The 21,170-nt window shown below is 38.2% G+C and overlaps 4 protein-coding genes across 7 annotated transcripts; 3 read left to right on the top strand and 1 right to left on the bottom strand.

The window, feature by feature from the left end:
• The first annotated feature begins 87 nt into the window (after positions 1-87).
• Positions 88-4,622, top strand: LOC140035423 (FACT complex subunit SPT16-like). The gene is made up of 3 exons (XM_072076380.1): positions 88-370; positions 464-513; positions 1,116-4,622. Exon 3 carries the CDS (start codon positions 1,186-1,188, stop codon positions 4,408-4,410), a length of 3,225 nt encoding a protein of 1,074 aa, XP_071932481.1. The 5' UTR covers positions 88-370; positions 464-513; positions 1,116-1,185; the 3' UTR covers positions 4,411-4,622.
• A 3,010-nt stretch (positions 4,623-7,632) lies between these two features.
• LOC113723727 (F-box protein At3g07870-like) lies at positions 7,633-9,648 on the top strand. Its single transcript, XM_027246702.2, has 2 exons — positions 7,633-7,823; positions 8,185-9,648. The coding sequence occupies exons 1-2, from the start codon at positions 7,709-7,711 to the stop codon at positions 9,441-9,443; spliced, it is 1,374 nt and encodes a 457-aa protein (XP_027102503.2). The 5' UTR covers positions 7,633-7,708; the 3' UTR covers positions 9,444-9,648.
• A 1,558-nt stretch (positions 9,649-11,206) lies between these two features.
• Positions 11,207-14,898, top strand: LOC113727844 (zinc finger CCCH domain-containing protein 3). 4 transcript variants are annotated; one of them, XM_027252213.2, is made up of 5 exons: positions 11,207-11,438; positions 11,545-11,642; positions 11,903-11,975; positions 13,347-13,451; positions 14,682-14,898. In XM_027252213.2, the coding sequence occupies exons 1-4, from the start codon at positions 11,309-11,311 to the stop codon at positions 13,439-13,441; spliced, it is 396 nt and encodes a 131-aa protein (XP_027108014.1). In that variant the 5' UTR covers positions 11,207-11,308; the 3' UTR covers positions 13,442-13,451; positions 14,682-14,898. The 4 variants fall into 4 exon arrangements, with proteins under 4 accessions (XP_027108014.1, XP_027108015.1, XP_027108016.1 ...); XM_027252214.2 differs by having other exon boundaries at positions 11,234-11,438; positions 11,572-11,642; positions 13,342-13,451; XM_027252215.2 differs by having other exon boundaries at positions 11,257-11,438; positions 11,575-11,642; positions 13,342-13,451.
• Positions 14,899-15,106: 208 nt separating this feature from the next.
• On the bottom strand, positions 15,107-19,814 carry LOC113727843 (ABC transporter G family member 45-like). The gene is made up of 7 exons (XM_027252210.2): positions 19,508-19,814; positions 19,121-19,353; positions 18,831-18,971; positions 18,539-18,667; positions 18,146-18,320; positions 17,219-17,843; positions 15,107-17,005 (listed from the first exon to the last, which is right to left on the bottom strand). Exons 1-7 carry the CDS (start codon positions 19,812-19,814, stop codon positions 15,757-15,759), a joined length of 2,859 nt encoding a protein of 952 aa, XP_027108011.2. The 3' UTR covers positions 15,107-15,756.
• Between the last annotated feature and the right edge of the window lie 1,356 nt (positions 19,815-21,170).

Raw genomic sequence — 21,170 nt, 5'->3', positions numbered from 1 at the left:
TTTACCACCCACTGGGCTTGGCTTGCTTACGTCCCATAATAGTTAATACAAAATACCCATAAATATCTCATATGCCGCAAATAATCTATCTCCCAGTGCACCCATCCTTCTCTTTCTCTCCCCCCCCCCCCCCCCCCCCCCACCCAGCAAAAACCAAATCTTCTCCTTTTAAAACACTTTATATATACAACGTTTCTTCATTTCAATCAATACCATTGAATCATCCATTGACTTCCCTTGGTTAGTCTTTAATAAATCAATCCAACTATGTTACCTACCCAAATTAACATACTTCAACATCACGATGTGGGTTATCTGTTCTGATCTTGGCAAAGATAATGGATCCATCATCGGGTAAAAGCCTCAATCGGTAAGCTTTTCTGAAATTATACTGGTTCTTTTCTTTGTTTCTTCGATTTTGGAGTTATCTGATCAGCTAACACTTTCTGAGTTCTTCTAATAGGTGAATCAAGGATCGGCAATCTTCATTTCTCATATCAGACCAATCCCAGTGTGAGTTTAATCAGACTCTACCTTTTGTTTCCTTAATTGAGCTCCTTGATTTTATGTTGTTCTGATGAATTATGGGAGGAAAAGAAATGAATGGAAACCAGCTCAATTGGTGATTGTTTTCAAAATGAAAGCTAAATTAACTTATAGGCAGCGCTTAAGTCAATAGCAATTCTTGATGATTTTAAAGCTGAAAATGATCGGTCCAGTTCTCTTTCAGTTTCTCAATTTGAGCTAAATCTGAAACTTTTGTACTTGTACATATGGTTGCAAGGTTTAACTTTTGCTACGCTACAGAGACGGTGTAAACAAATCTTCACACGAGCAAGTTTAGATGCATGCCTCTGCTGGAAATGAGGAGACTAGACTTAAAATTTGAATGGAGGTTACTGCTTGAATTTAAATGTGCTTGTTTAAAACATTTTCTACAATGTTATTGTGGGAGAGATTAATTGTTCATCGATATAATTGATAGAAAGGAAAAAGCTGATGTGGCTACTTCTTGGTGCTCTCTCTTTTGCTTTGGCAAAGTTTAAATGAAAATGTAGAAAAAGAGCGGTGAGCAGATTACAGAGTAATGGTTTTCCTGTTTTTAATGGTTACAGGTGATCCCAATTGTTGAATAACTTGTTTTGTTGTTTGAGGACCTGAGGCGTATAAGTTAAAACCCTTTTAATGGCGGATCGTCGTAATGGCAATGCTAAAAGCAATAATAGCAAGGTTCCTGGAGGGTCCACTTCATATGCAATTAATCTGGAGAATTTCAGTAAGCGGTTAAAGATGCTGTACTCTCATTGGACTGAATATAACAATGATTTATGGGGTGCTTCTGAAGTTCTTGCTATAGCGACTCCTCCACCTTCAGAGGATCTGAGGTACCTGAAATCATCAGCCCTGAATGTTTGGTTAGTCGGATATGAGTTTCCGGATACAATCATGGTGTTTATGAAGAAGCAGATCCATTTCTTGTGTAGCCAGAAGAAGGCGTCTTTGCTGGAAGTTGTGAAAAGATCTGCTAAGGATGTTATGGGGGTAGAAGTTGTGATCCATGTGAAGGCCAAAAATGATGATGGGACTACATTGATGGATAAGATATTTCGTGCTGTGCATGCCCAATCAAGATTGGATGGTGGTGATACTCCTGTGGTTGGGCACATTGCGAGAGAGGCCCCTGAAGGAAATCTATTGGAAACCTGGGATCAGAAATTGAAGAGTGCAAATTTTCAGCTTTGTGATATAACTAATGGCTTCTCAGACCTATTTGCAATTAAAGATGAAGCTGAGATCACAAATGTGAAAAAAGCTGCTTACCTGACTTCATCAGTTATGAAGCATTTTGTGGTCCCAAGGTTGGAAAAAGTAATTGATGAAGAAAAGAAAGTTTCTCACTCCTCATTGATGGATGACACAGAAAAGGTTATATTGGAACCTGCAAAGATTAAGGTAAAGCTTAAAGCTGAAAATGTTGATATCTGTTACCCGCCTATATTTCAGAGTGGGGGAGAGTTTGATCTTAAGCCTAGTGCAGCTAGCAATGATAGTAATCTTTACTATGACTCTACCAGTGTAATCATTTGTGCCATTGGTGCTCGTTATAACAGCTACTGCTCAAATGTTGCTCGGACTTTTTTAATTGATGCTAATCCAGTTCAGAAAAAAGCTTATGCAGTCCTTGTTAAGGCACAGGGTGCGACAATCGCTGCTTTGAAACCTGGAAGCAAGGCTGGTGATGCATACCAAGCAGCTGTTGCAGTAGTTGAAAAGGAGGCAGCAGAATTAGTTCCAAGCCTGACAAAATCTGCAGGAACTGGAATTGGCCTTGAATTTCGCGAGTCAGGTCATAATCTTAATGGCAAGAATGAGAAAATTTTGAAAGCAGGCATGGTTTTTAATGTATCTCTTGGTTTTCAGAATCTACAAACAGAGACGAAAAACCCAAAAACTCAAAAATTCTCTCTTTTGCTTTCTGACACGGTTATTGTCAGTCAAAATGCCCCAGAGGTGATTACTTCACTGAGTTCTAAAGCTGTGAATGATGTGGCATACTCATTCAATGAGGATGAAGATGAAGATGAACAAGAAGAGCAGCCAAAGATGAAGGCTAAAACTGGCAATGCTGAGGTACTCCCATCTAAGGCAACACTGAGGTCGGTGAACCACGAGATGTCAAAGGAGGAACTAAGGAGGCAACACCAAGCTGAACTGGCCCGTCAAAAGAATGAGGAGACTGCTAGGAGGCTTGCTGGTACTGGATCTGGAGTTGCAGATAACCGTGGCTCTGGAAAGCCTTCTAGTGAATTGATTGCATATAAGAATGTCAATGATCTGCCTCCTCCTAAAGATTTTATGATCCAGGTTGACCAGAGGAATGAGGCCATCCTCTTGCCTATTCATGGAACCGTGGTTCCTTTCCATGTTGGTCATGTGAAGAGTGTGTCTAGCCAGCAAGATACAAATCGTTCCTGCTACATTCGCATAATCTTTAATGTACCTGGAACTCCTTTCAACCCTCATGATTCAAACACAATGAAGTTTCAAGGTTCTATATATGTTAAGGAAGTTTCATTTCGCTCCAAGGATCCAAGGCACATTAGTGAAGTAGTGCAACAAATTAAAACCCTTCGCAGGCAGGTTGCGTCCCGCGAATCAGAAAAAGCTGAGAGAGCAACTTTAGTCACTCAAGAGAAACTTCAACTTGCTGGATCCAAATTTAAGCCCATGAAGTTGACTGACCTGTGGATTCGTCCAGTGTTTGGCGGTCGTGGAAGAAAGCTAACTGGGACACTTGAAGCACATACAAATGGACTTCGGTATTCAACTTCAAGGCCCGACGAGAGAGTTGATATTATGTATGCAAACATCAAGCACGCATTCTTCCAACCAGCAGAGAAGGAAATGATCACCCTCCTGCACTTTCATCTGCACAATCACATAATGGTGGGAAATAAGAAGACAAAAGATGTCCAATTCTATGTTGAAGTAATGGATGTGGTGCAGACGATTGGAGGTGGGAAGAGATCTGCATATGACCCTGATGAAATTGAGGAAGAACAACGGGAGAGGGATAGGAGGAACAAGATTAACTTGGATTTCCAGAACTTTGTAAATAGAGTAAATGACCTCTGGGGGCAGTCTCAATTTAAAGCCCTTGATTTGGAGTTTGATCAGCCCTTGCGAGAGCTTGGCTTCCATGGGGTACCCCACAAAGCATCTGCTTTTATTGTTCCCACTTCAAGCTGTCTGGTTGAGCTCATAGAGACACCCTTTGTGGTAGTTACTCTCAGCGAGATTGAGATAGTTAATTTGGAGAGAGTTGGTCTTGGACAGAAGAATTTTGATATGACTATTGTATTCAAAGATTTCAAGAAAGATGTTATGCGGATTGATTCTATTCCTTCTACGGCACTTGATGGTATAAAGGAATGGCTTGATACCACAGATCTTAAGTACTATGAGAGCAGGCTAAATCTGAACTGGCGCCCAATATTGAAGACAATTACAGATGACCCTGAAAAGTTTATCGAGGATGGTGGATGGGAATTTCTGAACATGGAGGCTAGTGATTCAGACTCTGAGAACTCAGAGGAATCGGATCAAGGATATGTCCCTTCAGATGCACAGTCTGACTCAGGTTCAGAAGAGGAGAATGATGACAGCGAGTCACTTGTGGAATCTGAGGACGATGAAGAAGACGATTCTGATGAAGATTCTGAAGAAGATGAGGGAAAAACTTGGGAAGAGTTGGAAAGGGAAGCAAGCAATGCAGATAGGGAGAAAGGACATGAATCGGATAGCGAGGAGGACAGAAAGAGAAGAAAAATGAAGGCTTTTGGAAAAGCCCGGGCACCTGAGAGAAGAAATTCTGGCGGCAGCCTTACCAAGCGGGCCAGGTTTAGGTAAAGAATAATATGAATTGCCTAAGGTTTTTTCTTTTTTATTTTGCTTCAAGTTAGATTGTCAAACCCAGAAGGTAACATAAAGCATATCTGTTTACTGGATGTAGTCCAAGCAATTTTACTTACATATGTAAAATAGGTGGTGGATTTCTTTCTCTGTCTTGTTTGTTGACACAGTCAAGTTTACCATTTAAGAGGATAGTTGTTTAATTGGAATGGGGAGCTACCGGATCAATAGCACTGTCTAACTAGTTAACTTTGGCAGTTGTTATCTGACTTTATTCTCTGGGTTTTCTTTTTTCATTTTGCTCCGGCTGGCAGGTTTTGCTAGTGAGTTTTTAGTTTAAACTCGTGCTTCATCTGCAATAATATGTGAAATTGACTGACCCTATCAAATGACCTGTAAAGATTTTCTTAAGGAGAAATTTACTATTTCTTGGCTGGAGCACAATAAATTTGTAAATGGCTAGGATTTAAATATAACTGTGTACAGAAAATTAGCACAATGCTTATGCTTCAGTTTTTATACATATGTGATATTGCTTGTGTTTATTGATGTTGAGAATAATGTATAGTGAAAAAGGTAGGCTAGTGTAGCTTAGAGAGAGAGAGAGAGAGAGAGAGAGAGAGCAAAAAGGAATTGGTTAATCTAACAAGTAAGATGGCTGTAAACACTTTAATTTTCTACATCAAGGAATCATCTTTTAAGTGCAAGGAGAGAATGACTTAGCACATTGATGTGCAAAAAAACAGTTACAGTGTACACTGGCCCATGTGGGAACAGAACAATTAATTGGCATGCACAATGAGACATTTGCTGGTTCATAAATTGCTTCTTCAAGCAATGATTTGCTTTGTTCCTTGTATATGCTAGAATAATTGAGATACCGAATTCTCTTGTTCAAGTCACCTATTTAATGATTTTGTATTCCTGAAGAAGATCCTTATAGAATAGTTTGTATGTGCTGAAGCTTCACACAGGTACATTGAAACTTGAATATTCTGAAGATTTTGTTCTTTAGGGTAGCAAAATTGTTAGGTTTGAAGTCATATTTAACTAGGGAATTCTGCTCTTTTACTTGTTGAACAGTGTTGCCTCACTAATTTGTTAGTGAACTGTCTTTCGCTTTAGGTGTGCCGAATTAACTCTTGTATGAGAAGGGAATTTGATACATTTATCTTCTGCTGATGCTTTATCCTTGTTAATTTGCTCCAAAGTGATGCAGTTGGTGGATGTTGTTTTTGTTTTTTATTTTTCTTTCAGACGGGGTGCAAAGTAGTGGATGAAATCTATGGAGAAATTTGTAGTATGTTGGACATTTAATTGATTTTGGTTAATTTGGTTATCATGTAAGTGGCAGAGCTAAAGGTACTGTAGATAGAATTTATAGTTGGCAAACATCAATCCATGTGCTTGAAGATCTTTCAGGAGCACCAATTTGCTTTATTCAGTGGATTTGACTTCATAATCAGATATCCATGTACCTTCACTTGGAACCACACTACATGGTTATCATTTTATTGCACATATGTTGAGCTTATTGTGCAGGAATCTTCGGCAACAGCCTAGAGGAAATGAGTTTTCAAGCTGAACATGTGAAGCTAGCCTACTGCTGCAACTTTCTGGTCAAACATGCAATTTTATCTGTTTCCTCAATGTGCAATTGTCACGGGGGTGATATGTAGCTTTAATAATCCTGCCTGTGAATGTGCAATTTCTCAAAGTTATTCCAGGGTATGAAGGGGACTGAATTTTTTTGTGGTCTATCGGTAACAATCTACACTACGTCTATACTATGGGGGAGGGGGAAGTCCAACTAGGCTTTGAAAGGGGTTGGGGTGTGAACCACCAAATTAGATTACTGGACTCTTCCTTTGTGCTTCCTTGCAATGCATTAGGCGGGATTTGAACCTCGGGAGCGCTCCAAGAGACTCTTCTCAACCATTGGACCAAAGTCCAACAGTTGCATGAAGGGGACTGATGCCACTCTCACTTTTTGTGTACGACCATATATATATATATATATATATATATATATATATATATATATATATATGTCTTTCAAGGGAAGGGAGAAGAAGCCAATACAATTGGGATTTTCGTACAATGATGCAGTTATTATTGTACATTTCACGTGATTTGGCGTATTCTTGCATTTCTTTGTTGTACATACATACAATTTTGTTCTTGTAGATCAACTCTATGGTATGTTAATACAACAATGATTTTAAACACATAACACCTTCTGAAAAAAGTACAATAACTATTTCGATTGCCCAAGAGGCCAAATTGTACTAGCCCCTTGTCCGTCTCTCAAGACTGCTATGGTATGTGGGAAGGCTGAAGCTGGATTATGAAGCTTCTTAAGTGACGATCATGAATTCTCCACGGAACTTGCTTGTCACCATCGGCCTCCTTTTCATGGTTTATGATTGAATGATGAAGCTTTAATTAAGGAGGGTTTTGGATTCCATTTTCCAATATGAAACTAGCTCCCATCTGGACACATCAAAGTCTTCAATGGACAACGATATTGAATTTGATATAGCAGCATCCCTATAAATGTTAATAGCTGAATCAGTTGCCAAGGGTCCCAGGCACAGCCACCAGTGATAAAGTAAGCATTGCGTCAAATTCTTGCTGAATGTATTTAAAGAAAGAAAATACGGACCATCAAGCACTAAAATCTAGTTCTAATATATATATATATATATATATATATATATAAATTGACTGTACGTGTGTTTGATAAAATTGAAAGCCGAAATTTGAAATCTGAATCCATTAATTTAATTAAATTGTTACGTACTAAAATTTGAATATTTAAGCATATTCTGCATTAAGTAATAAGTGAATCGTTTATCAGTTGTTGTTTTAAATAAATTTTATCTACATAATGCAAAGTTGATTAATTAATTAAGATATTCTATTTTTTATTATCAAACATATTTGAACATATTAAAGTCTCAATTCATTAAGTTTAAGTGCTGAATCAAATTATCAAACACAGCCTCTGTAAAATTTTCTAGGAAATCAGACCCAAGTACCTTGAAAACGAAGCATAATCCTATTCCTAACTGTGGTCTGAAAACCACTTCCAAGTAAACTCCAAAAGAAAGGTATCCTTTTGCCGTACTCTTTCCTCTTAAAGTCACAAAGCAATCCAGGGCTTCGAGGACTAGGAGTTTGCTCTACAACAAATTTCTTGTCACAAAGCATTCCTCGCTTTTTCGTTTCCTCTCTCTCCCCAATATCCCTTTTATTTTCCGACTCTTTTCCGCATCCCTTAAACCCAGCACGGATGGCCCGTCCGACTCCCTCCCATAAAAAAAAAAGAACTTGCTTTGGATTGAAAAATATTTTCTGCACATGTAAACGCCGTACTTGTAACGTGCTGATTGTTGTTTGGGATGAAGGTAAAACGATATATAACTTGTTTTGATCTCCAAAAAATCTTTGAGTATGGCTTTCTGTGTTATGTCATTTACCTCAGCCCCCTTTTTTTTTTTCATAGATCAAATCTGTTTCAGGATATAGCAAAGTCTTTGGAGTTTTCTTGGTCTGGCGAACTCTGTGTTATGTCTGTTGTACACTTTCAGCAAATTCAACTACTAAAAGTGTTTAATTCCTCCACTTTTTTTTTTGGGTCTCTGGAATCTTGATTTTAGACTACAATGTTCATCTCAATCCCCTCCCCGTCGTATTATCTCCATGTTGTTCCGGCATGTCGATATTAATTTCTTCTTGCTATTATTTATACTCGAGTATTTTTTTAAGGACTGGACATTGTTGATTGGTTGGCCGCCTCAAACGTGGTTCTCCGGTGGTGCTACATAGCTCTCCGGTGGTGCTTCGCATGCATTGCCCTTGTTTTGAGAAGGATAATTAGCGCATTATCGTTTCGTGGCAGTGATAACGTTGTTGCACAGCTTCCTGACGATGTCGTGATAGACAACCTGCTTAGACTTCCTGCAGATCGCGTCGCAGACTGTCGAAGGGTGTGCAGGCGCTGGAGATCATTGACTTCCTCAGATTATTTTATCAAATTGCACCTGGATAGGTCTGCTCCACTCATTTTTGTGCAAGCCACGGATCTAAAGGATCCGAGGGTAACTGGAAAATTGGCTTTCTACATTTTGGATCAAGCAAGCAACCGCAGGAACAAAATAAAAAAATTGCGGCTTAGGCCTGAAATAAAGATGAGTCAAGGTGACACCGAAGTTGTTGATTCATGTCATGGACTTCTTTTGTTCAGGGATGCCTTTGCTCGCTGGCGTTATTATGTATTCAACCCTTTAACACAAGAACTATTGGTTCTAGATGGTCCTAATGAAGGTCGTTCACGTGCCTTCTTTTACGATCCATCGGCAAACGAACTTAAGATTCTTTACCTGTGTATTGGTTTCCAGTTCTTTATCTACAGCCTCGGAGGAAGGAGTTGGAGAAAGATAAAAAGCCCACCTTCAGGTTCTCCCCCTCAGTATGATACCCCACCTGCAATCTGCAATGGAGCTCTTCATTGGATCACAAGTTGCGGCCGTACTGCTGAGGAAGATATCCCACCTTGCACCAGTGGAATAACAATTTTTGGGATGGATACCGAGGATTTCTCTACCTTGCCTCATCCTGGTGGCGAGTGCAACTCCAGAGTGAATCACAGAAATATGCGGCTTTTAGTGGTGGATGAACATCTATCCTTCTGTAATGTGTATCGGGGTTATACCGTCATTGATATATGGTTGCTCGAGGACTACGCGAGCTGGGCTTGGGTTAGAAAATGGTGTCTTCGGCCAAACCTATATGGTCCTCGACCTCTGGAATCGGAATGTTACAGCTTCAGCCGGAGATTAGAGGTTGTGCACTTTCAGAATGGAGAATTGTGGCTGGATTGTGGTGAAAGAGGCTTGGTTCTTTATCATCTTGACCAGAATACCTTTAAGAAACTTGGAAGACCACCCACTTCTTATGAGCATCGTTGCATTCATTATACGAAAAGCCTGGTGCCCCTACATCAAGCTGCTCTCCCGCAGGATTGATTACTCATTCGCTTATTGGATCCTTCTTTTAAGAGTTTTCTATATCTTCCAGTTTGGTAGTATTAATTTATACTTGTGCTAGTTGAATGGGGTCACACGCAAGCCGCCCAGACATAGGTTCATAAAATGCTAGAAATTTATGACGATAATAGTAGTATATGTAGTTTTAGTATTTATTTTTTTTCCGGCTACTATAACATTTTAATAACTTGATTTATCTTATTCTATAGGGGGGTGCAGGAGAGGTTTAAAGAAACTGTATTAGGAGCTAATAAACATACAAATCCGATTAAATTAAAGGAGTACTCTGACATCTTTTTAAAATTTTTCTTTCACTTCAGATGAATTTTTGACTCCTAACCTAGGATCCAAAGAGGGACTTAGTCTCCCTTTTTGGTGCTCCTTGAACCAAAACTCGATGGTTTATATGTAGATGTAGAAGGATTGCAGGAGAACAAGTAAAAACATTTTGGTGTCATAGTCAATGACTGGCTTAGGATCTGTGCACATTGCGCTTGGGAGTTCTTGACACTACAGATAAGATAAATGTATTCGCATCATGAAATGTACAAGTGCATGCATACAAATACCAAAAAAACGGTGAAACTAAACACTTGGAAAAATATGTTCACCCTACTTGTATTTGGTCGAGAATAAAATAACTAAATTCGAAACAAGCAAAAGCCTCCTTGTATTCTCAAACTCCTTGTGCTCTTTACAACACAATTTTTGTGGTCTTTCTTTTACGCGCCTCTGATATTTTTGATGAAGAAGATCTTTCAAAATAAAAGGCAGAGACCATCATCAACTTTTCCTCTTTTTCTGCTTCAAGCAATTACGATAATAATCTCCAAATATGCATTAATGTATTATAACACCCTATGACTTTGATGACCTCAACAATTAACTATGATGACCCCAATGTCGAGAAATCATTGGGGTGAATCATTTTAAGTAGTCAATTAATTAAGGAATAATTTCATAAACCTCCCTTGAGGTTTCCGACAATTTTACTGAGTTCCCTTGAGATTTGAAAAATTATACATACCTCTCCTGTCATTTAAAATGATAATTTTACCCTTAAATATTTTAATAAAATTTCCTTATTTGGTATGCTTTATATTTAAAATGAGTTTTAAAATTATTTTTTCATTCTTTTTCCTTCTTATTCCTTTTTTTTTTCTCCGATAAAACTATAAAACTACCATTATTGCTTCTAATTTCTATTATAACCAAATGTCTAACTAATAATTTTTTTGACGAGTTAATTTTATATGTAATCCAATGGTTTTACTGATCTTTGTTTTTTATTTTTTTGGTATTAAAATTAACAATAAATAAAAAAGAAATGGTCCAAAAGTATAACTAAATTATGATAATCCCACTACTCCAAAAATTCATAAACTCTAAATGAATTATTTCAACGTTTTCTTTTCTATCTTATAAATTTAAATCCATAATAAAATACCATCAAAAGTATCATATCATAGTAATAAAATTATTATTATAGTTGTTTATCAAATAGTGGATATGAACATGAAAAATTTGCACCTTTTCCTTATAATTATACTAAATGATCTTATAATTATATGAAAAAATAAATTAAAACTCATTACACAAGGGTATTTTTGGATACTCATTTAAAAAATTGACCAAGTCAATATTATGTTATTAAAACCATCAAATCAAGGGAGGTAAGTATAATTTTTCAAATTTTAGAAGAACTCAGTGAAATTGTAACCTCAGGGAGGTTTCTGAAATTATCCCGTTAATTAACGATGAAAAAACATGAACAGTTGTATTGTGCCAAATCTTACAAGATAGTATATAAAAGTGCCAAGCAGTCGAGCAAACTCAGTTAAAAAATGCCGTTGGGGAAGTATTACTGCGATTACTGCGACAAAGAATTCCAAGACACCGCCGCCGCCCGGAAGCGCCATCTCCAAGGCGTCCATCACCAGAGGGCCAAAGCTCTCTGGTACGACTCCTTGCGCTGTTAGTTCCCTTTCTTCCTACCCTGCTTATTTACATTTCCTTTCTTTATTTTTTTTAGCTTGCTTTAATCCCTAAGTTGATTCTATAATTGTTTGTGTTTTTACAGTTTTGCAAATGTTATTATTTCTGTTAGCAGATGTAAATCAGATTCCTGATCCAGGGACCTTGGGAAAACAAGGTGTTTGCAATCGATTTGTTCGAACGGTAAAGACAAATGCCTTCAATTTTACTTGAACAACTTTATTACGGGACATTTAGCCTATAGCACTTTTACTTGTCAATTAACAAACAAGGGAAATGCACTCCTCATGTACTTTTTTTTTTTAGTTAGATGATTTGAATTTCTTGTTTGCTTTTTATTGATAGCGACTAAATTGAAGGAATTTGTATTTGTATGGCATGACATCTGTTGAATTGTTGGCGAATTATATTTGATTAATCTCCTAAACTTTTGATATTCTCAGGGCTCTTGCCAATATGGGGATTCTTGTAAGTACTATCATCCGAAACAAAATCCGAATGATCAAGTGCTGCCAGGTGCCTCTTTTGTCTCAATGATCTGGTTGTGTTATTATATTTTAATCTTGCATGCAGTCTTTCTTGCTTGCTTTCCTTGTATTGTTGGATCGGGATATTTTCTTCTGTGCAGACTCAACCTTAGGGCAATAATTGGACCAAACACGTACTAGATATCTTAAAGCAAATATACACCTGATCAAATGGATTAGCAATAACCAAAGAGGGGTAGCAGAACTCGTTTTGAAAGCACTCTGGTCAATTGGGGTAGGGGGATATAAGTCTTATGATGGATGTAATTGTAAACTATGAAGTCATTTGTCAATTTCTGTGCTATACTAATACATCAGTGATTAGAAAGCTTCGATATGAGCCCAATTTAACAGCATGTTTTTGAATACAAGGAGATGATAATGAGATTTAGGAGGCATGAATATGAATTGGGATCTTGTCCATCCATGTAACTGTTAGTCATCAGAAATCTTGTCAAAAGGCTTGATACTTTGCTTGTATGGAATCCTAAGACCAGACTTGAAACAGCCCATCCAAACTCTGAGTACCAATCTGCATAGATGATGCTTTTTCTTTATATTAAAAAAAATGAAGGGTAACATTAGGTTTTACCCCTTCTAACTTGTGTTTTATGAAGTTACTAATCAGGTTTTTGGTAGATTTATAGCAATAGCTGAAACTGAAATCAGGTTTTTGGTAGATTTATAGTAATAGCTGAAACTGAAGATGCCTATGCCATTGATCCTATGTTCTCTGTATCACCTTCTTATAACTACAATTACTACCATACTACAGCTTATTTTCATAATTTGAGCACAGAGAACAAAGAGTGACACAACTTGGATAGCCACCATTTTAGTTGTAGTCCATCCTGATGCAGGAAAGGCTTTAGTTTGCTAGGCTATTTTTGCTTTTTGGCAAGAGGAGTCCATGGGGAAGTACTCTGTCCGCTGGTCTACATGCCTTTTAAAGGCAGAACCAGATAGAGCTACTTAATCAAACACATTGTTTTACTGTAGTATTCAAAGCTTTTCTTTTTTGTTAATTAAAGGAGAGTCTATTGGGGGAAGAGGAGGGAGAAGGGGTGGTTATGAATAGTTATTCCTACCAATAGACTTCACAAAATTGTGGTTGAAGAATATCTGATACTGCTTTTTTCCCCCATTGGTTTTACATTTAGCAGTAAATTTCATTGATAATGGTTGATTACAAAATAATCTTGGTAGTCAAATAATTCCATCAAATCCTTTTAAAGGCATATTGACCAGTTACTCTTTTCCCCTTTTTGCTCTACTCTCAGTATTAGAAGTAATATTAAACATATTCTTTCTTAACTTGTTTCCATCTAATCTTGTTATCTTCGTGGTTGAAATAGGTCAGATGTCCAGTCAGAATGTGCAAATTTCATGGGGCAACCTACCTCCATCCTTGATGCCTCCTCCAGAAGCTGGATATCCTCCTTTACCCTTTATTGATTGGGGATAGGTATTTGCCTCATACTTTATGCATCAGTTTCCATGTCTTTTTTGCTATTAGCTTTTATTTAGATATGTTTTTGTGGTTATATGGATCAAAGGACAAGGGTTGCACATTTCCTTAATGTTGTAGTTCTAGCACCTCATAGCTCTTGAATGATGAAGAATTGCTTTGAGTTACCCTTTCCACATGTTATTTCATTCTGGAATTTTCACCAAGACTCATTTGAGGGCTAATTTGTCATTTTTCTAAGAATATGTGGCAGCATTAATAATTCTACGATGTTTTTCTTATTTAGAGGGCTAAAAATATATGGCTTTAATATTTCCTAGGCGTTGTTGTAGCATCATTTGTGGGCTTTTGATATAGACTATAAATGGGTTGCATATGGAGTGGAACAATATTTTCCTTTTTTAATCATTAACTTAGGGAACTTCAAGATCAACAACTTATATAATAGATTGGAGTAAAAATATCTGATTTCAGTGGGTCTGGATCCAGAAAATGATTACATATCTTTGCTTGAGCATTGCTAAGCATGGATACAGGTGAGGATCTGTTGTTTTCTTTATTTATACCTGTACCTGAGGCTAATTAAGCTCCTCAAGTGCCAAATTGAAATCTGTAGTTGTTCGATCTTTGACTTTCAAAGATAAGTTAGTAACCTTTTTAGTAACAATTCACGCAATTTTAACATGTACACAATCTTATGACATGGATGTTCTTGAGATGTTAACAAGCTTTATTGGTTTGGAAGTTATTGATAGTAGGCTTTGTTGAAAACACTGATCCTAACTTTTGATGACGGCCAGGAGCCGCCTATGCATAGCTTAGAGATTTAAAATTCCTTCACTTTGAAGTCTTGCATGTTAGGAATTGCACACCACAAATCAGTTTCTTTATATTATTTCACTTGGTTGATGTTACAACTTATCTTATTATAGTACTGAAAAATGGGTCACTCATATTTTGTAATCTGGTTTAGGATAAAAGAGAGTTCTTCTTTACCGCCTGCAAATTTTTTTCCTAGCTACAATAGCACCGGAAAAGAATACAGTCAGGTCTTGATTTGTATTTCTGGAGCCTATCACTAAACTCTGCAAGATAGTACTCGATGATTTGTAAATATCAAAGCTTATAAGATACCCAATCAAAACATACTTGGGCGGTATTTTGTTATTATTATTATTTTTAAAGTATTTGCAAGTGTAGGATACTTAGTCATGCTGTTATACTCAGGTTCAAGACCATAGCTGCCACCGCTTACATGCATGATAAAGACGGGGCTGAGAACGGAGGACAGACGAAAGGAAGAAAAAATTTTGCAAGAGAACCTGTATATGTGTATTAGGATACACTTTTTTTTTTTTTTTGAATGAAGGATACACTTATTTCAAATCAATGTCTGACTGACTTGTTGGAGAGAATCAAGGTGCAATAAGAAGTGATTATGATATCTGCAAGTGAAAACCGTAGATAGATGTATGGCACCAAAGGTTCGTTTATTTTTGCTTTAACGCAATAAATGTGTTTTACAACTATCACCAAAACACCTGCAGACAAGTTTCTCATTCTTGTCTGATCATAATTCGCGGACTAAAGATCCTTATGACAGCTCAAACTTGACTCGACTGCCAAAGCTTAACAATTGACACCACCAACAATTAAGTCCTACTAAGCTTATGATGAACTCAATTAATTGCATATCAAGTCTCTTTGGGATTTTAGTGAACCAGCTCAATGCCTTCTGAGATGAATGGGATTTGAAATATAACTCTATACAGAAGGATTTTTGTTGTGTCTCAACATGGAAAAGAAGAGAGAGGCTAGGCTGGCAAACAGAACGCCCATGGCTGATAAGATGAGTATGTCCGTATTTATCCTTGTGTGGCCTAGCGCTCGCGAGCTTGCCAACCGATCCCACACATAGGAGCCATCTGGGAGCCTTTTGCAGCTGCAATCTGATGCACAAGTCTTCGGGTTGCAGTAAAAACTGATTGAAGTCAATGCGTTCATTGCATATTGAAAAGGGTTGGTCCAGTACATCCAACGGTAGAACTTAATGTTCGACAGCACGACAACTACTCCAGAAGCTGACACCCAGAGTGAAGTTAGGATTGAAACCAGAAATGCTGCAAATATCGGCAGTGGGGCTAGGAAAGTCACCATCATACCAAAGTACGTGACACACAAAGTGAATACACAGAGCACAAGCCAATATTCTAGGAATTCTGGTACTGATCTTGTTCCAATTCCCGCCAAGCCATTTCCAATACCTACCATTGCAAGCGTTGCGATGAAGAAGTATGGAATCTCACCGACTGCCCAAGATAACGGATAGAATATTGGCAGATACATTCCTGCCCTTTTCTCCCTCAAATAAACGAGTCTGTCCGTACCAATCTGTGGGATTACGTTGTTTGCTGAGATTACTCCAATTAGGATAACTTGCATGTATATGTAGAGTGATCTTGATGTCACACCATATAGGTCCGAGTATTTTGATCTGATAGAATAGGGAGCCCATTAAGAAACCTATCATGATGCACCCCGTAAGCCTGCCATACGTGTATTGCACATTTCTCCATAAGAACCTTTGTGTTCTCAAGAGCACCAGACCTGCTTGGCGTGAATATGGAGCTGGGTAGGCTGGGGCAGTCTTTTTTTGTACTCTAACTTTGTGTAGATTCTTTATTGCGGCAATCTCTTCATTCACCTGCTTATGCAGGGAGCTAGCCCTATAAGTGTCTGCAAAGTTTATGGATGGAGTTCCCCTACTTTTAATGCCTTGTCCTAAACATCCCATTACCAAGCTAATGGGACTTTCTCCAGTTAGCTTTCTGGGGGAGCTTGGGATCGGTGAAAAATAATTTAGCAAATTCTCACAGTTTGGTCCGATTGGGCCAAAATATGCTTGTTCTCCTTCTCTGGTTAGAATTAGAGCTTGATCAAAGAAAGAAAGTGATCGAACAGTTGGGTGTGTGAGGGTTGCAATTATACTCAGACCAGAAGCTGACAATCCTGAAAGAATGGCGAGGATACTTGAGATCCCTGCACTATCTAGACCATATATTGGCTCCTCCAGGAAAAGAATACTTGGGTTCGCGGCGAGCTCTACTGCAATTGTCATCTTCTTGGCTATCTCAAATGTTCTCCCTGTAGCATCACGAAGTGAAGCAACAAGTTGGTTAGAGTAAGGCAATAAACCAAGTTGATCCAGAACTAACTCAACATGGATATGACAGCTTCTGGTGTCTATTTCTCTGTTTAGTCTAAGTGCTGCACTGAATTGAAGAGATTCACGGACAGAGAGATATGGCTGGTGTGCATCAACCATCTCAACATAGCCTATTAGTCTGAAGAAAGTTTCTCCAGTTATGACATCATTTGCCCGCAGGTCACCTTGGAGGTGGGGACTTGAAGGTATCCTCCCTGCCAAGCATTTCAGGAGTGTGGTCTTGCTTTCTTGTGAACCACCTAATAGAGCTAGCATGTTTTGAGGATTCGCATAGCCTGTGATGCCGTTGAAAACCAATATCTTTTTCTTCATTTCTTTGTCAAACCTGGTATATGATTTTTTTCCCCACAAATATGTTTGGACGGTTAAATGAGTATCAGCACTGTGAAAAACAAAATACATAAATGAAAGATGCTATAGCTGGACCAAGCCTTATTTGATTTAAACTGATTTTTATTCCCTTACAAAGCATTTATATCATTTTTGAGTAGTAAGGAATCATCGTCATGCTAGCCAGAAGTTTAGTTTGTTAAGATACCTTGTGAAAGATAGATCTTCAAACATGAGGGACACGGGCTTTACTGGAATTCCCAATTCTCTTCTCTCCATATCAATGGCAATATCCTCAATCCATCTCTCAACTCCACGGTCATCTGTCACTTTAACACCAGGTGGCAGTATAGTTGGTCTGGTGTCCATGGTGGGATAAAAGTCTTGCTCACTTACACTGCCACTTGATGACAATTCTCTCTCTTTGTCTTTCCTAAGGTTGCTTACCACAGTACTCCTCTTGAGATGTGGCAGTGACTGGTTTAATCCTTTGAACTCTAGGGTTTTCATACCCCATAATGCTAATATGGTCATAACTGCTGTCCATCCTATTAGGACAGCATATGGAAACCATGGTCCAAAGTTGTCATTTAAAAGCTCATAATAGAGCAAATAGGCCTTCCCAACTGTGTTTGATGGGAATTGATCACAGAAAGGAAATTGACCTCTATAGTTGGAGCATGGATCATCATAATACTGGAACTGGGATCGGCAATATGAAATATTGGCCCAGCGGATTGGATTTATATATGTTAGCCATTTCCAGTAGGTAGGAATATTGGATGGGTATATTACAAAGCCACTGAATAAGAGGAAGATTGAGACCAGAAGACCTGCAAGATATTAAATGATGAATGTTATTTGTAGCAGAGAGGTGGGGAGAAAAATTTTCCGTCTTTGGAGAACAGACCTATAATTTGACCTGTGATTTGTTAATCAAGTGATTGTGACTACACATGGAAATGTAGGATTTTAGGACTGTCATGTGTTGGGTAGATAAATTATTTTTAACAGAACTTTTACTAACTATATTGTCTTTTACCGTGTCACTAATCTTGGCATGCCCAAGATGAATCATGATATGATATGTGGGAGAAAAAGTGGTTTTAAGTGCTTTTGCAAGGAGTTTCTGTACCTGCTAAAGCATTCCCAATCTCTGGAATTGAAGATACGGCACTTAGAAAGAAAAAAACTGATGAACCAAAGTATGCCACCAGGAATAAGAGAAGCAGATATTCAACCAAAGCTGTTCCCTTCCCTGAAAATGATAGCCCGACCAGAAAATACACGGAGAATGTATAAGATGCTGCCTGCAAAATACGGTAGTCATAAGATCTATCAGTCTCGCACTATAGATTTCTCTTATTATATTTCTGCAAAAGGAAGTCATTTAGTTGTTTACTTCTATTAGAGTTTGCGGGATGTTGACTATGGAATGGGCCACAACATATGAGGAAGCTCGAAAGAATTTCTGTGCCCGATGCTTATAAAAGATAGGCCTTTGGAGCAAATAAAGTGGGAGCTGTACCAAGTTTATGAGCATTATGCTCATTGTCGACACAAACCCCAAGGCCCTCACAGAGTTCATTTTCTGTTGGTCATATTGCCCTCCGAGCTTGGAGAACAGAGTCCCAGTAAACAAGCCAAGTATGATTGCCTGCAATAGGAGTAGTCTTTGTTAGGTAGAGTTGGCATAAACTTCAGATGAACAGAATCAACATTATTTGTATCTAAGAGGGCATTACAAAAAATTGGCTGTGACATTGTTCAGCTATTTCCAACATATTTAATTTGGACTAATACCAAGATTTGATACTTACCTGGAATAGCCTTAGCATGAGTAAAATTTGGAGGCGTTTGGTGATCTTAATTTGCCTACCGATGAGTGTTTTTGTAGATTTCAACCATGTTTGTGTAAATGGCGTTTGAGATTTCTCCCATTGAGGTTGATAACTTTCCTCCTATATCACCAAAAGTTATTTCAGTTATTTTGGAACTAGCATCTTCTTTTTAGCTCTATTGAAGGTAATTGCTTGTCACAATATTAAACGAAAGTCCTTGTAGTCTCCTTTTTCTAGTTAGTTTTTTTTTTTTTGAAGAGAATCTGTACCTTTGTCTCATAACGTTCCACTTGAATACGTATATGCCCTGCAGCCTTCTGCAATGTAGAGTATGCATGAGAGGCATGCTCATGCTGGTGTCTTTGTGGCCCCAATGCCAGATATGTCGATTCTTCACCGTTTACAGACAATGCTGTAACGATATCTCCAATTTGAACTCTGCCTGTGCTCTCAATTCCTCCTGACTGACCAACTTTGCTAGAAATCTTGCTAACTACCAATTCTGCAGCCAAGCATGGTTTTGCTTACGTTGACTATTAATAGCAAAAGTACAATTTTTTTCTTATTCTATAACTTCGAAGTCTGTAATCAGTCGAGATGGTGCCCAGAATCCTGTGTATTGGAGCATTACTATGAGGTTTGACGGGCAGACATACCTGTCAACTTTCTTGGCTTGGCATCAACCAAGGAACTGTACGTGGATGGTGTCTTCAGAGACAGGCCAAGCCCGGGCTCAGTTTCGATCCAGTAAGTGTGCTTCACTTTGTCCCATGTGACAATTCTTATAATGTCTTTGTAGTGATCCGAATTCCTATAGTTCCCAACCAACTGATCTATTGACAAAGGAGTCGCCTCTGGTGCTATATATCGGGAACCATATCCAGCCACTATATCTTCCAGGAACTCAGCTGATTCCACATGCAATGGCTTCTCATATCTGCACATTCCACCAAAATAGCTCATAGTGAGTTATATCACTAGGATTGCACCTCCAGAAATCAAATGTACCATACTATAAGATAGTTTAGGAGTTTTTGGAATTATGCATTTTTATTATTACTGACCCAAGTTTATTGAAATAGGGAACTGCATCTTGTCGAGGTCCTTGGAACACCACATGACCATCGCCTAGAAGTATGATTCTGTCGAAGAGATCAAATACTTCTTGTGATAAGTGCGTTAGTGACATGATCGCAGAAGATTGTTGAATTCTGCATACTGTTCTTATTGTGTCCACCAGGTCATAAGTAGCTGCAAGATCAGACCCTGAAAGTGGCTGGTCATAAAGCATGACAGCATAAGTCCCCAGTGCTAATTCCGCTGTTGTGAGCTTCTGGCGATCAGTATCTGAAATAGCTTCTCCAGTAAGTTTGTGTTCAATGTTCTTCAAGTTCAGAATCTCCAATATGTACTCTAAGAATGGATCTTGTCCCTCTACAAGTGCATGGGCAAAGAATTTTCTCATTTGAGGAGTGAAGTTCTCTGGACGAAGTGTTTGACTGCAATCCCTTGCAAACTCTAGTGTCTCTCGAACAGATAAAAATGGAATATGTCTGCAGATTTAGGGTAGAAAAAGCAGTAAATATCAAAAGAAGGTTTATAAAACTTATGAAAGGTGACTGCAACACAGCAAAAAAGTGATTGACTTCTTTTAGTCCTTGATATCAGCAAATATTAAATAACCTGCAGAATTGAATCCTTCTTCTGGAAATAAAACTTTTCAATGTTCATGAACTTATTCAACGAGTTTTAAATATATTCTAGTGAAAGCTTTCTTTGTTTGGCTAGAAATTGTCATGCTGGTAAGTAGGGAAGCTGCATACTTGTTGAGCTGGCCACTGACATAGGCAACAAGTCTGCTTAGATGAACCTCAGATGCATATTTATCGTTGTACATAACCACTCCTTGCAGGTGAGAATTCTTGTCTCCTTTAGCTCTTCCAGCAAATATTTCTAAAAGAGTGCTCTTGCCACAACCTGCAGCATTGGAATCATGGTTCAATACTCGTGCAGAAAATTGCAGATTTGATGGTTGTCACCTTTCCAAAAATAGTGCAGATGGATACTGTTCATACCTGGAGGCCCAAGTAGAAGGGTCATTGAACCAGGCATGATATAACCATCTACCCCCTTCAAAATATTAATCCAGGTAGAATTCTTACTCTGGAATATTTTCTTAAAGGGCCCTGTAAACCATCCCACCACTTTATTTCCAAATGTTTCGTATTTGTTGCTGGGTATCTCAAACTTCTTTGCATAGCTTATGCCGGAAAATCTGATTACCTGCAATGTTAATTCTTCCACTCTTACCATTAGAAA

This window comes from Coffea arabica, chromosome 2c, assembly GCF_036785885.1.
Source record: "Coffea arabica cultivar ET-39 chromosome 2c, Coffea Arabica ET-39 HiFi, whole genome shotgun sequence".
Classification (NCBI taxonomy): domain Eukaryota; kingdom Viridiplantae; phylum Streptophyta; class Magnoliopsida; order Gentianales; family Rubiaceae; genus Coffea; species Coffea arabica.
The sequence above is the reverse complement of the archived record's forward strand: the minus strand, read 5'-3'. Positions and strand labels throughout refer to the sequence as shown.

Bases quoted from the DNA above. Each gene is read 5' to 3' on its own strand.
- LOC140035423 (XM_072076380.1), top strand. From the start codon at position 1,186: ATGGCGGATCGTCGTAATGGCAATGCTAAAAGCAATAATAGCAAGGTT.
- LOC113723727 (XM_027246702.2), top strand. From the start codon at position 7,709: ATGGCCCGTCCGACTCCCTCCCATAAAAAAAAAAGAACTTGCTTTGGA. The intron at 7,824-8,184 runs GTAAAACGATAT...TATTTTTTTAAG, and splicing joins GATTGTTGTTTGGGATGAAG to GACTGGACATTGTTGATTGG.
- LOC113727844 (XM_027252212.2), top strand. From the start codon at position 11,309: ATGCCGTTGGGGAAGTATTACTGCGATTACTGCGACAAAGAATTCCAA. The intron at 11,439-11,544 runs GTTAGTTCCCTT...GTGTTTTTACAG, and splicing joins CTGGTACGACTCCTTGCGCT to TTTTGCAAATGTTATTATTT. The intron at 11,976-13,341 runs GTGCCTCTTTTG...TGGTTGAAATAG, and splicing joins GAATGATCAAGTGCTGCCAG to GTCAGATGTCCAGTCAGAAT.
- LOC113727843 (XM_027252210.2), bottom strand. From the start codon at position 19,814: ATGAGCTATTTTGGTGGAATGTGCAGATATGAGAAGCCATTGCATGTG. The intron at 18,972-19,120 runs GTACAGATTCTC...TTGGTGATATAG, and splicing joins TGGAACGTTATGAGACAAAG to GAGGAAAGTTATCAACCTCA. The intron at 17,006-17,218 runs GTATCTTAACAA...ATCATATACCAG, and splicing joins GAAGATCTATCTTTCACAAG to GTTTGACAAAGAAATGAAGA.